Source organism: Pinus tabuliformis, chromosome 4_2 (assembly GCF_031772625.1).
Source record: "Pinus tabuliformis cultivar Carrire ecotype Pingquan chromosome 4_2, CPIR1, whole genome shotgun sequence".
In the NCBI taxonomy this organism is placed as follows: domain Eukaryota; kingdom Viridiplantae; phylum Streptophyta; class Pinopsida; order Pinales; family Pinaceae; genus Pinus; species Pinus tabuliformis.
Genome location: NC_142304.1, coordinates 761,204,566 through 761,219,707, shown reverse-complemented (window position 1 = coordinate 761,219,707; position 15,142 = coordinate 761,204,566). Strand labels below are relative to the sequence as shown.

General features: G+C 31.6%; 1 protein-coding gene across 1 annotated transcript in view; it reads left to right on the top strand.

Moving 5' to 3' along the window:
- Nucleotides 1-5,763, top strand: part of LOC149171826 (protein TPR3-like) — a 64,358-nt gene extending 58,595 nt beyond the window's left edge. The window contains exons 13-26 of the mRNA XM_089424132.1: nucleotides 949-1,044; nucleotides 1,127-1,222; nucleotides 1,353-1,480; nucleotides 1,578-1,812; nucleotides 1,987-2,151; nucleotides 2,237-2,335; nucleotides 2,567-2,713; nucleotides 2,957-3,067; nucleotides 3,201-3,380; nucleotides 3,560-3,688; nucleotides 3,803-3,898; nucleotides 4,169-4,357; nucleotides 4,465-4,634; nucleotides 4,881-5,763. Of these exons, the coding sequence (XP_089280258.1) occupies nucleotides 949-1,044; nucleotides 1,127-1,222; nucleotides 1,353-1,480; nucleotides 1,578-1,812; nucleotides 1,987-2,151; nucleotides 2,237-2,335; nucleotides 2,567-2,713; nucleotides 2,957-3,067; nucleotides 3,201-3,380; nucleotides 3,560-3,688; nucleotides 3,803-3,898; nucleotides 4,169-4,357; nucleotides 4,465-4,634; nucleotides 4,881-5,091 (2,052 nt within the window). The 3' untranslated portion in view covers nucleotides 5,092-5,763. The remainder of the gene's footprint in view (nucleotides 1-948; nucleotides 1,045-1,126; nucleotides 1,223-1,352; nucleotides 1,481-1,577; nucleotides 1,813-1,986; nucleotides 2,152-2,236; nucleotides 2,336-2,566; nucleotides 2,714-2,956; nucleotides 3,068-3,200; nucleotides 3,381-3,559; nucleotides 3,689-3,802; nucleotides 3,899-4,168; nucleotides 4,358-4,464; nucleotides 4,635-4,880) is intronic.
- The last annotated feature ends 9,379 nt before the right edge of the window (nucleotides 5,764-15,142 follow it).

Genomic DNA, 15,142 nt, shown 5'->3' with positions numbered 1-15,142 from the left:
TGCCCTCAGACACCTCTCCCTGTGCGCACTGGGTTTTTATTTCCCTTTCTGTGCAGCTTCTCTTTCTGTACACTCAAATGACTTGTGTCCTCCATCTCTGCATGTATAGCAGTGTATTCTTTCCCTATAACTACCAAAGTTACTCCTCATCCTTTGAAAGCTCCATAACTTTTGTTGTGTGCACTATTATCATTATTCTTTAACTTTTTGTCATGCATATTCCACCTTCCATGTGCAGATGTGTTCTCTGCCGCCAGCACTGCTTACTCTGAGAAAAATCTCTCTGTTGTCCATGTGCACTAGCTTATCTTCTAACTTTAGGGCCACCTGGTATGTGTCTTTAACTAAATGCATTTTATGCCATTCCTGGAGGTTTTTTTTTTTTTTTTTTTTTTTTGCAGCTGCTTCCGCAAGAGCCTAGAAAGCTGTTGCGCCTTAGGCAAAGGGGTAACAGAGGAAGCTGGAGTTCCCACCCATGGTAGCATCCAGGGGGAGTGTAGAGAAAATTGCAGACTTGGGTTTTAGAAAGGGTTGTTATGCCTTGCCATGAATCCTTGTCATTAATGGGTTCAGCAAGGGTGACCCTAAATATTCATACATTTCTAAAATAATTTCCACTGCTTTGCCATTTCTTTGTTTGACTATATTTTTCTGCACCCTTTGGATGTTTTACATCAAATCCCGCTTTCATGTCTGCATGCTTATCTATATTCTCTCATTCTCTGCAATGGAGCTGCAGCAGCTACCTCTGCAGTAACAACTAACCATGTGACACATATATGTTCATACTTGTCATGTGACTTAAAGGATGTTACCTTAAAATTTTCTTGTTGCAATGCTTTAACTTTGTAGAAGTTGTAACACTTATCTTTGTTGATATCTGTGGGATCTGTACATGAAACTTTTCTATTTCTTCACGTCTATCACAATAACTTTTTCTATGGGCAGATTGATGCGCATATTGGAGGTGTCAATGACCTTTCTTTCTCAAATCCTAGCAAACAGCTGTGCATCATTACGTGTGGGGATGACAAGATAATCAAGGTTTGACGACAGCGCCTTTTAATATGTAATGCGATCTGCGAATTTAATTCCATGCTTCCTAAGGATTTAATGCTACATGCAGGTATGGGATGCAATCACTGGCCGCAGGTTGTATATTTTCGAAGGTCATGAAGCACCTGTGTATTCAATATGCCCTCATCATAAAGAAAACATTCAGGTTAGAAGTTCTACATTTTGATATCTAGGAATTGGCACATAAATGGGTTCAATGCTTGCATCATTCTATACTGCTGCTGTTGATCCAACATTCTCTGAATTGAGGGTTTGCTTTGTTTCTTGCTTTTCAGTTTATCTTTTCAACAGCCATTGATGGAAAAATAAAGGCTTGGTTATATGATCATATGGGCTCAAGGGTTGATTATGATGCACCTGGACATTGGTGCACCACTATGGCCTACAGTGCCGACGGAACAAGGTTTGATAATTAATGAAAGCAATTACAACCTTGAGTTTACTAGTTACTAGTTCATTGGTTTAGTCAATGTGCTCACAACTACTATTGCTTTCTATAGACTGTTCTCCTGTGGAACTAGCAAGGAGGGAGAATCATTTCTTGTTGAATGGAATGAAAGTGAGGGAGCAATTAAACGGACATATCAAGGATTCCGTAAACGCTCTATGGGTGTTGTACAATTTGACACCACACGAAACCGCTTTTTGGCTGCTGGAGATGAATTTGTGATCAAGTTTTGGGACATGGACAACACTAACCTGTTGACTACAGTTGAGGGTGATGGGGGATTACCGGTACAGTTATAGAAGCACTTGCTATTTCTGTGATTGCAGATGCATTTGCTATTTCTGTGATGTACTTGCTAGTTCAGTCCTGATTGTTTCCATTTTGCAGTAGAGCTGTCATTTGCATGTGTACGCTAATTAGGTCCTTTAAGCTAAATATTTTGTTTGTGCCCCTTTATATAGGCTAGTCCCCGCCTCCGGTTCAATAAGGATGGATCCTTGCTAGCTGTTTCAACTAGTGACAATGGTATCAAGATCCTAGCCAATGCTGATGGGCTGCGATTGCTACAAAGATATGAGAATCGCTCGCTTGATTCATCAAGGGTTCCTCCTGACACTGCATCGAAGGTAATGATTTTGAATTTGTTATCCTTTCTCTAGATTTTCTCCTCTCTCCGGTAAAAACATCACTAACTTGGAGTTAATCCTACAGGTGGCTCCAGGGAATGCACTTGCAATCGTTAATGCAACTGCAGGGTCGACAACTGTGGGAGCAGAAAGGGGTAGTGCTTCAGTTTCCATCTCTGGACTTGTAAGTCTTGATGTTCAACATTGCTAATCCTGTCATTTGCTTTGCCAGAATATTTACTTTGTTAGGAAGTAGTGAATTAAACCTAGAAAGCATATATATATGTTTGTATGCTATAAACTTAATGTAAAAAATGTAGTGTACGACATAGAACAAATAGGTTGGTTTGCATCTTTAAATTTGCGTTAAGGTATGAAAATGACATCTATACATTGGTTATATATGATCTTTTAGAATGGAGACACTAGGAGTATTGGGGATGTTAAAGTCAGGGTGACAGAAGAATCAATAGAGAAGAACAAGGGCTGGAAGTTGACTGAAATAGCTGAACCTTCTCAGTGCCGGTCACTAAAACTTCCTGATAACTTACCAGCGAGCAAGGTATGCTTCTTTCAGGTTTGAAAATCGTGATTTGAAGGTATGCTTTACTTGTAGAGACGTTGCAGTATCATGCTATTGTGAAACTTGTGTTGTCAGTAGAGGTAGGAAATGCAGACTCTACATACATTCTTTTTGGATTTTGCTTTGTTAAACACTATGTAATATCTGCAGAAATTACATTTAGGACCTTTCTTGGAGGGTGTGTTATCCATGATATCCATATTTTCTGGTTGTACTATGCAGATTTCAAGATTGATATATACTAATTCAGGAGTTGCAATTCTTGCTTTGGCTTCCAATGCTGTTCACAAGCTTTGGAAATGGCAGCGTAATGAGCGCAACACCACTGGCAAGGTGATCCTTTGTTACAGTGTCCAGTCTTATTTGTCTTTTCAATATGTTGTGAATTCTGTAGGCCTATTCTGGTGCAAGGAAACCATTCAATTGTGTTTTTTTATGTCTGCTTATCTGTTGGTTACTTTAACAGGCAACTACTAGTGTTCATCCTCAGTTATGGCAACCTGCTAGTGGTATACTCATGACCAATGACATAAGTGACACTAACCCGGAAGATGCTGCCCCATGCTTTGCATTATCAAAGAATGACTCTTATGTTATGTCAGCCTCAGGCGGGAAAGTGTCTTTATTCAATATGATGACATTCAAGGTGATATTCTATATATGTCAAAAAAGTTATGATCTCCAGTTAGTATTACTATTGAAATGTATTTCATTGGTGACTTGATTGTTCTTGTTTCAAAATATGTTTACATTGTTCCAGTTACTAGCTTCACGAAGTGTATTTGTTTGTTGACTTGCTTGTTCCAATTTCATTATCATCTGCAGACAATGACGACCTTCATGGCACCACCACCAGCAGCAACTTTTCTTGCTTTCCATCCCCAGGACAACAATATAATAGCAATTGGCATGGAAGATTCAACAATCCAGATCTATAACGTTCGAGTTGATGAGGTTCTTCCCCAGCAATCGTTGAAAAATTCTGTGGTCAACTATGTATTTGATCCACCTTCCTATTATTATTTTAATTTGAAGATAGTTTGTAACTGAATGCCTGTTGGAATTCAGGTAAAGAGCAAACTCAAGGGACACCAAAAGAGAATAACGGGACTTGCTTTCTCTCATGTATTAAATGTTCTTGTATCATCAGGGGCAGATGCGCAGGTAATTGCCATAGCGTGATTTGTACTGTTAGTTTTTATAATATTATGTACTAGTACAAAGATTTAGGTCCAATTTTCTTTGGTCATGATACACGCTTATTCAATAGAAGGTAACTGCCTCATCAAGGACCCTGGTTTGGTCTTTTGGTGTGGAGTTACAGTTACAAGCACAAAGATTGAGGTCAAGGTTCATGTCATATATCTTGATGTGGTTGACTAGAAAGCTAGAAGATGGCATACACATTAACTGTTGGGCTGTATTGTTCTGCAGCTTTTCATATGGGGAATAGACAGTTGGGAAAAGCTCAGAAGTAAACCTTTGCAGATTCCACCTGGTAAAGTAGTTTCACCTCAATCAATTACTCGAGTTCAATTTCACCAGGACCAGATACACTTTTTGGCTGTGCATGAAACTCAGCTTGCTATCTATGAAACAGCTAAACTGGAACGCCTCAAACAGGTAAAAATCTCAATAGTTTTACATTTATGTCAATGGCTTTGTCTGTTTGAATTTCGTGGTTGCAGTTTTTCAATTGGCTAACTAGCTGTTTTGCTGAATGCTGGCAGTGGGTTCCTCATGAATCTCTTCCTGCTCCAATATCAAATGCTACATACTCGTGTGATAGTCAGCTAATATATGCAAGCTTTATTGATGGTGCTGTTGGAGTTTTCCATGCTGAAACACTTAAGCTACGGTGCAGAATTGCTGCATCAGCCTATCTTCCCCATAATGTCGTGTAAGTTCTTATCTCCCATTGAAATTCTGCTGAGTCAGCCACTGCGTTGTAGGAGTTATCTGCTGGTTAATGTACCATATATCTTGTGTATGCCACTTATCAATAGAGATACAAGCTGAGAATTGCATTCACATAAATATGCATGCGGGCATGTCCTTTTTGGTTTCTAAAAAATGACAGTTGCAAGAGCCTTTCTCTATACCTGTCATCTAACTTTTTCTACTTTTGGGTAAACTATTTTTGCAGCTCTTCTGTATACCCACTTGTTGTTGCAGCTCATCCATCCGAGCCAAATCAATTTTCTCTTGGGCTGTCAGACGGGGGTGTAGTTGTTTTCGAGCCTGTAGAATCAGAAGGGAAGTGGGGCACTGGACCACCTGTAGAAAATGGGGCAGTCAGCAGTGTCACTATTGTGCCAAAAGCTGGAACTCCAGGTTCAGAGCAAGGCCCTCGGTGAGCTGTCTGATTTGTCACAAGCTTTAACAACAACATTGTGTGCAATCATGAATTTTACAGGTGATGATATCACATGTTGAAGCCTGGCATCTCCATTGCACATTAATCTACTTCAAGTGCAGCTGTTGAATTGTACATTGATACCGAAGCATGCAAATGTTTATGAAATATTGCATGCTTTTATTCAGAAGCTTCTATCAATCCTCTGTTCACAAGCAAATATGCTCTTGCTATAGATGGATTCAAAAAGGGGTAGAAAGTGCTTCCTGGAAAGCCATTGATTTTCGTGGTGGCCAGAGTCTGTTTATAACATTAAGCTGCGTTCCATTCTCTAGGGGGTCGTTGGCCTGCTTTTGCCATCCTTGTGTACAAGCTTTTATTTAGCAGGATAATTCACTCTTGTATTTCTTATTGCCATGTCTCTACAGGTTTCTAATCGCTGAGAAACTTTGCCATTATCAGAGAATTATTTAAATGTAAGATTAAAGCAGGTTTTGGCATATGATTACTTTATCAGATGTCATCCTAAGAACTGCCAAAATTAGTTGGTAACCTTTGGTATTGTACCTGAGAATTAGGTTCCCCAAAAGTTGTTTCATGGGGAGTGTTAGTCTTTTTTAGTACATTGCTGTTTAATACATTTAAAGCATTAAATATTGCTGTTTTGGAGTTACTTCATCCTTTTCTTCATTTCCAGCTTTCTGTAACGGAAGTTTCAAGAAATGCACCGTGAAGGGCAGGTTTCATTCAGCTGAGAAGCCAGCTCTGAAGGGTATTTATTCTGCTAAAGTCACCGAGGACTGTACCTCTTGTCATTCCTTTTTGAGTTCATGTCATTCGGGTGGACTTCACCCTACTGGGTGGCTTGAAACCTCTCAACCTCACTAGTGAACCTACCCTATTGGCAGTCGTCTTTGTTTTAACCGAGACCGTTCAGGTTTCCGGTTGCCAACGTTCCCTATATTACATAACCATCAGCATGCATATTGGTGTATTGCATTACTATGTATCATTGCCAAATCTACAGAATTTTTTATAAAATCATACGACTTCACATGGTGTAAGCTTTTGTTTCCTCAAATTAAAGAAGCATACACGCTAAAACTAGGCTACAAAAGGAAATTTTAATTGATATATGTCATTATGGTTAGTGATATAGTAACTGGACCTTTTTTTATTCTCTGTAAACACTGCTATTCAGAGAGCCTTTACTTTTGCTATTGTTTTCAAGTGATACAGATCCTTTTGTTTATGGTGCGGTTATATCGCAAGTAATATTTTCTAAAATTATTAACTTTACATAGAGTAAGCCTTCGTTTCCTCAAATTAAAGAGGCATACACAATAAAACTAGGCTACAAAAGGAAATTTTAATTGATATATGTCATTATGGCTACTGATATGGTAACTGGTTTTTTTTTTTTTTTTGCTTTTCAGTTTTTAAATCCCTTCTCCTTATAGTCGTGTTCCCGTAAACGCCATCAGTTTATTTGCTATTCAGAGAGCCATCAGTTTATTTGCTATTCAGAGAGCGTTTACTTTTGCCGTTGTTTTCAGGTGATACAGATTCTTTTGTTTTTGATGCTTTTATATTACAAGTAATATTAGCAAAATGTTGTACACATTTCGCTGACTCATTTTATGGTGTGCGAACAAAGAGGTCCGATTACATTTAGACGCGTTTCAGCACCCGAGCAGTGACTTTTTGCAATCCCAACAGTTACCACCAACCAATACTAGTAAAAAAACCCATATAGACGAAACTAAATATAAGAAAGATTCCATTACGATAATATTAGGATTATTAGCTAGTATTGAAATTTATTTTGGGTGTTAATAAATGAAACATTTGCTAGTGATATTAATCAACTAATACACACCCTTAGTTTGTATTTTCGGTGTCAATAAATGATAATAAATAAATCGTTGAGCCGGTAATAGTGATCAACTAACACACACCCTTAGTCTGGAGACCAAGATATGGATGTAAGAATCTGAAGTCACATATATTAGTATTTGGAAGTCGTGCACTGAACTTTAAAGCATTGGTACAGTGATAGTAATCAACTAACACACACATCCTTAGTTTGGCTTCTATGATATGCATGTAAGAATCTAAAGTCCCATATATTAATATTCGTGCACTGGACTTTAAAGCATTGGTACAGTGATAGTAATCAACACACACCCTTACTTTGGCTTCCATGATATGTATGTAAGAATCTAAAGTCCCATATATTAATATTCGTGCACTGGACTTTAAAGCATTGGTACAGTGATCGTAATCAACACACACCCTTAGTTTGGCTTCCATGATACTTATGTAAGAATCTAAGTCCCCATATATTAATATTTGGAAGTCGCGCACTGAACTCTGAAGCAATGCAAACGGGTCGTTAATAGGCTGTGGCAGTAAGAGAATCATGGGTTGATGGTTGACACCATTGCTGGTGAATGTATTTGCCGTGTATGGTTATTATAGTAACCTTTACACGCCCGTGTTTAATACTTCAAAATGATAGTATAATGGATGAATGGCAAGTTGCTGGTCTGTGAGAACAAAAGTTTTATATAGTTGTATTTCTTTTCTTTTTTTCCTTGGAGCGTTTCGGGTTAAATCTATCGTTAATTTTGGATTCACTATAATATTCTTTTTGAGCACTTGAGGATCAGGACATTAATGTTATCTATTGGATTTCGTCACTCCATGATGATGACGATATTGATCGATATTTAGACAAGATTAATACCCTAATATTATAGTGACTCCAAAATTATATATGTATATATATCGACAACATTGATATTGCATATTACCAGGGTATTAATCTCATCTTAATATTAATATTGGTTTTTTATCTGAATGTTTGTTTTTTTTGAAGTCATTATATATATATCTATATATATATATATCACTTGATTGCTTGAGGATTTTAAGACATTAATCTCATATATTGATATGAATATTTAGTCACGGGATGACATTCATATTTGGTCTTTTAATGATATTAATATTTGATATTTTTGAATCTTTTGAATTAAATATTAATGTTTTACTTTGGTTATTTTCCAAATTAAATATTAATGTTTTATTCTGGTTATTTTCCAACTCTGGAGTCTTGATGCATTGGATGTGGTTATTTTTCCAACTTTGGAGTCTTGATGCATTGGATGTGGATATTTTTCAACTTTGGAGTCTTGATGCATTCGGTGTGGTTATTTTTCAAATGTGGAGGCATTTAGTATCTTCACTATTTTGAAATCACTTTTTTCTGGGGAGATTATTTCAACTTTTGAAGGAATTAATTTCAACTATTGAAGGAATTATTGTCGTGAGGTACTGGATTTGGATTTTGTCATTTGATAATGTTAATATTAAATTCATAGATCTTATGTATGGAGTAGTGTCCATGTTTTGATATATTTGAATGCTCTAAATTTTGTATTTGTTTTCTAGAAATATTAAGAATATATATTGAGGTTTTTTTTAATCCAATTTGATTATAATTCTTACTTTAAGATTATGGCACACTTTCATATTCTTTATAGTATGTAAAAGTTAAAAAGTATATATATATATATATATATATTTTATTTTTTATTTTTATTTTTGTGGTAATTAATGATGTAATGGAGATGTTTAGAGCTGATCAACTATATCAAGTGTTTATATTGGATATATATATATATATATATATATATTTTATTTTTTATGAAATATTTTGAAGTGATATATGAAAATATGTATTGTAGTGACCACATTTTCAATGCATATTTGCATCATATTAGAGATAGTTCAAATGGGAAGTTATGGAAAGAGTAATGCTATTGTAGAGAAAAATGAGATGCATTTTTAAATCCAAAATGGATGAAAGATGTAGTGTAACTTAAAACTCAACTAAATTGGAAGAAAAATTGAAGTTTATAATATAAAAGTCGGACAGGAATTAGCCATAATAATTAAAAAAAAAGTGAAAAAAAACAACCATAAAAGTAAAATGGAAAAAAATCCATCTATAATATTAAGAATATATAAAAACAAGTCTATTGTTATAGTAAAAAAGAATATAAAAATAAATTTAGATCCATTCTAATTTGGATTTTTTGATCACCTAAAAGTTTGGTCGTCGATTTCTTTTAGATTCGTTTTGTGCTTGGTAGATTTGAGTTAATATGGATCTATGTTTGTAGCAACTCCATTTCAATGATTTGTAATTTATAATTATTGTCGAGGCATGCATCATTCCTCATGTTCAAGGCCCCTTTCATTACAAGTTAGGTCTACTAGGCTTAATATAATGTGGATGAGGATGAAATAAGTGAATTATTTTTGAAGTGTATGTTCAATTTAGGAAGATCTTTGTAGGTGTATAAAACACGACCTTATACTTAGATCTTGTAACATTGATTTATCACCTAAAACTAGATGATGATAGAATGCATTTAGAGGCAAATTATAGGTTGGTGGCTTCTTAGAAGATCACGCTAGCTGTGTAATAATGTTTAGCTAGAGCACATGTAAGAGAAGGCAAGATAGTCATACTAGAATAATGGGATGAAATATCAAAATCAGTGTACATTTTATTGAAGTTTAATTGATTTATAATCTTGTGTTGAGTATTTGCCAATTGCATAATACAACCTTGGAATGAAATAGTAAAAGCCCTCGTGGGGCTTAGGGAAATAACGTAAGTGATGTTGGACATATTAAAACACAATCACTAGGGGTGTATTAATCACCTTAAAGTAGATGATGATAGGCAAATTGTTGGTTGGTTGCTTCTTAAAAGATCATGCTAGCTTTGTAACAATCTTTACTTAGAGTACATGTGAGACAAGGCATTGCGGTCATACTAGAATAAAGATGGGATGAAAATATCAAAATAAGTGTAAACATGGAATCGATCAAAGTTTGATTTATAAATTTTTGCATAGTATTTTCCAATTGTCGAACACAAGCCTTGGAATGAAATAGTGAAAGCCCTCATGGGGTTAAGGGAAATAGAGTAAGTGATGTTGGAAATATTAAAAGTCCATCACTAGGGGCATTGACTCTAGGGATACATACTTTAGGGTGATAGGAGGCAATGTTTGATAAGGTATGTGTAATGACGATAATGATTAAGATATACATGTGAAACTTTTAGTATATGGGAAGGTCTTTAAGATCATATTCAATGTCAAATTGAGGTAAAAGCAAGGGTAGATCTAAAAAATTGAAGTATTAGAATTATGGTACAATGGGGTCTATGAAGGTTGAATGTAGGAAAATATAATATAATGTGGAACTTGAAAAGCTTATTAAGAAACATGCATATATTGTGTATAAAATGAAAAGTTATACTCGTTTGTTGCTTTGTAATGCCCCTTTCTTCAGAGATTGGGAAAGGAGAGTATCTCATTAGCTTTTGGGTTACAAATTAAAATCAATTATGGGCCATGGAAAATTTAATTAATTAGAAGTGATCAAAGAAAAAAGAAATATTATTAGTCACTTTTAGAAAAAGACCCATGACATTTACCCATGGCATGCTTATAGTACATGCCAATTAAAGGAGATGCGAGCTTACTCCTTAGGCATGCATTTGGGATTATTATTTTGTTGTTGTAGACTTGAGCTCTTGGAGCTTGTATGGGTGGGAACCTGCATTATGTAGAGGGTTAGTTTTGGTGGTCAATGATCCACCCTAACTGATCTAGTGAGGAGGGGTTTCGGTATTAAGAGATATACTCTACCCACTTAAAGAGGAGGCATCAATCAGATTCCTCATTGGCGCTTGGTAACACCGATATTTTGGAACAATGGTTGGAAGGTTGAAGCAACACACCATTGCATATTGTGGAATTCAATCATAGAATATTTTTCCAACTTATCTATTTATCAGGTTCCTATGAATTTTGATGTAATTTTGTTCCTAGTAATGAATAAATAAACTAGGGTTTTACAATGGAGTTTGTTTATAAACTTTGCAACTATTGATTTTAAATTGATAAATTCTCGACAAGAACTATTATGTGCTTTTCCTGAAGAAATTTCATAGAATAATTTCTGGGAAATCAAAATAAATTCTAAAAGGGATATTACATGCTTCCTAGAGTCTAGGAAGTCAAACACTTGGTACTTTGATTTTAGTGCATTTAAACACACGACTAGTAGATCTAATTGGTTACTCAGTTTATTGAGTTTGTTGACGTCAAATACATGCCATATTAAGTATAACAATGTAAACTTTGAAACGGGAACTATAAACTCAAAACGGGAACTCTGGCCAAAAAACCCCGAAAAAACATCAAAAACAGTGCTAAAAACGAAAAGTGTTGATGCTGGAATAACACCTTTTTTTTTCAAGCTAAATTTTCAACGTGTTTTAAAAATGACGGTGAAAACCAATTTTTGGTGCAAAAATTGTCCAAAAAACGCCCTCAAAACGAAGTGTTGATGATCGAATAACATTTTTTTTTTCTCAATGGTAAATTTTGTGCAAAAAACACCTTCAAAACGAAAAGTGTTGATGCTGGAATAACAATTTTTTTTTTTCAAAGGTGAAATTTCAACATTTCAAAATAATAGCATAAAATATTTTATCATGACCCCGAAAAACATTAAAATTTCAAAAAAAAAATAAAAATAAAAATAGAAATTAAAACAATGAAAAAACACAAAACAAAAAAATAAAAAATAAAAATAACAAAACATAAATAAAAATATATACTAAAAACAAAACATAAAATAAAAAACACAAAACAAAAAAAATCAAACATCAAAAATAAAATCAATCATAAAAATGTAAAATGTAAAAAAAAAACAACAAAACAAAATTAACCTATAAAAAATAAGAATTAAAAAACTAGAAAAAAATTACGAATTATAAACAAATAAAAAGTAAAAAAAACATATCTAAAAAAAATTGGGGAAAAAACAAATATGTAAACCATAAAAAAATTTGGGAAAAAAAGAAAAAACACATTTAAAAAACTATAAAATTAAATAGGTAACCATAGAAAAAAAAAAAAAAAAACATTAACAAAAAACTAAAAAAAATCAAATTAAAAACAAACTAGATTTAAAAAAAGGAGGAGGAAAATTAACCAAAAATAAAAAGATTAAAATGATGATTACTTAAAGAATAAATGTATAAATACATATATATGAGACAAAATATAAATAAAAAATATTAAAAAAAAATATTGTTTAATCATAAAAGAATTTGGAAAAAAAAATAAAAAAATAAAAAATTTATATATAATCAAGCTTAGCCTGATCAGTTCTTCAACTTGTCCTGACGATGAACCACACTGGTTGGTTCGAAACGCGTCGACAAAAGATTGATTATGTGATTTTGCCGAAGATATCTAGACAACATTAAAAAAATCATTAACAAAAACTAGCAAAAAAAAAAAAAAAACAAACTAGATTAAACAAAAATAGAAAATTAACAAAAAAAATAATTAAAAACTAGTAAAATTAATATTAAAAACATGTAGAAAAAAATAAAAAGACAAAAATTAGGTCAAATTATTTAAAAAAAAAACTAAAAAAATATCGAAATTTTAAAAATATAGGTATTTTTCAATAAAAAAAAATAAATTAAAGAACATTTTCAACTTAAAAAAAAAAGTCTTTTTGATTTAAGAATAAATAAATAAATAATTTTTTTTATTAAATTTTCATTATTTATTTAAAAATTTTAAATGTAATTTATTTATTTATTATTATTATTATTATTATTATTTTTTTTTTTAATTTGAAAGAAAAAATTCATTAAACGGTAGCAATAAAAATTATTAAATTTTAATTTATTAAAAAAAATTAATAAAAACAAAATTAATAAATTTTTTTTATTAAAATATTTTGATCAAAATTAAATTTTAGTTTTTTTTATAACTTTGTTTCAAAACAATATTTTATTTATTTCAAAATATAAATCATAAAAAAAATTTAATTTTTTTAAAACAAATTCTAATTTTCTAATTTAAAATTTAAAAAATTAATATTTTTTTTTTTAAAATTAATATATGAACCCCCGCCCTCCGCCCTCCCCTCCCTCCCCCCGCCCTCTCCCCGGCCTCCTCCACCCGCGCAGGGCCACCCCCGGGCTGCCTCGCCCCGCCCGACGGGCGGCGGGTCCCACTGCCCGTCGGGCGGGGCGGGGTGGCCCGGGGGTGGCCCTGCGCGGGTGGAGGAGGAATCGCGGGGCCCGTCGGGCGGGGCGGGGCGGCCCGGGGGTGGCCCTGCGCGGGTGGAGGAGGCCGGGGAGGGGGCGGGGAGCGGGGGGAGGACGGGGGTTAATATATTAATTTAAAAAAAAAAATATTAATTTTTTAAATTTTAAATTAAAAAATTAAAATTTGTTTTAAAAAAATTAAATTTTTTTAATTATTTTTTAAATAAAACGTTAATAATAATTAAAAATTTTTAATATGTTTTAAAAATTTTGTTTTAATAAATAAAAAATAAAAAAACTTTAATAATATTTTTTAATTTTTTTATACAATACATAATTATAATTAATTTTTTTAATATATTAATTAAAAAAAAAATTATTAATTTTTTAAATTTTAAATTAAAAAATTAAAATTGGTTTAATATTTTTTTATTTTTTATTTTATTTTTTTAAATATTTATGATGATTTATATTTTGACATAAATAACATATCGTTTAAAAAAGCATTATAATTTTTTTTTAATTAAAAAAAGATGGTTTAAAAAAAAATGTAAATTTTTTTTTTCAACATAAAATGTAGGTTTAATTTTTTTTTTATTTTTTTTGAAAATATAAAATGGAGTTTTAATAATTTGAATTTTTAAATTAAAAAATAATAATAATAAAAATTGTTTATTTATTATTATTTTTTTTAATAAAAGACAAGATTGTTTAAATTTTTATTTATTTATTTAGTTTTAAATAAAATAGGTATGTTTAATAAAAGATAATTGTATTTTTGTTTTTTTAATAAAAAATAACCATTTTTTTGGTTTATTTTTTTATAATTTAATTTAATTTTTGTTTTTTTAATATTAATTTTACTAGTTTTGTTTTGTTTTGTTTTTTGTTTATTTTTATTTTTTTTTTCGTTAATTTTATATTTTTTTTAAAACTAGTTTGTTTTTATTTTTATTTTTTTTCCTAGTTTTTTCTAATGTTTTTTTTTTTTTAATTTCTCTATTTCTACTTATATATATATATATATATATATATATATATATATTTTAATTTTGTTTCTTTTTTCCAAATTCTTTATGGTTTGTGAGATTTTATTTATTTTTTACATTTTTTGTTTTTTGTTTTTTTAAATATTAATTTCACTAGTTTTTTAATTTTTTTTCGTTATTTTTCTATTTTTTTCTTTAAACTAGTTTGTTTCTATTTTTTTTTCCTAGTTTTTGTTAATATATATATATATATATATATATATATTTTATTTCTCAATATTTACTTACTTAATTATATATATATATATATTTTTATAATTGGTTTTTTTTTTGTTTTTCCAAATTCTTTTATGGTTTATGATATAATTTTTTTTTAACATTTTTTATTTTTTGTTTTTGTCTTTTTTATATATATTTTTATATTTGTTTTTTAGAGACAATTATTTCATGTGGATTGAAAATTTAATTAATGATGTATAAATATGTAGAATATCGAAAATGTAAAATATCGACCTTCTTCTTTAAATATGCAAATCAATAAAAGCCCCACTACAAAAATAAAAATAAAAAAAATAAAAACTAGAAAATATGAAGAAGAAAATCACTTCCAAAATTATTAAATTTACGAAATAATTATTTACATTTCATACATTAGAAAATTTAAAGTAAAAAAATAGGTCTTTTAAAAAAAGGGTTACGAAATAATTATTTACATTTCACACACTAGAAAATTTAAAGTCAAAAAATAGGTCTTTTAAAAAAAGGGTGTGATGCAGAATACTCACTTTTTAAAATCAGCATGAAAATCATTACCATTCTAAAACTTGATTTCATCCTTGAACATGAAAAAAATTAAAGTTCTAAAAACCATGTTCTAAAAAAAACATGTGTATTCTGCA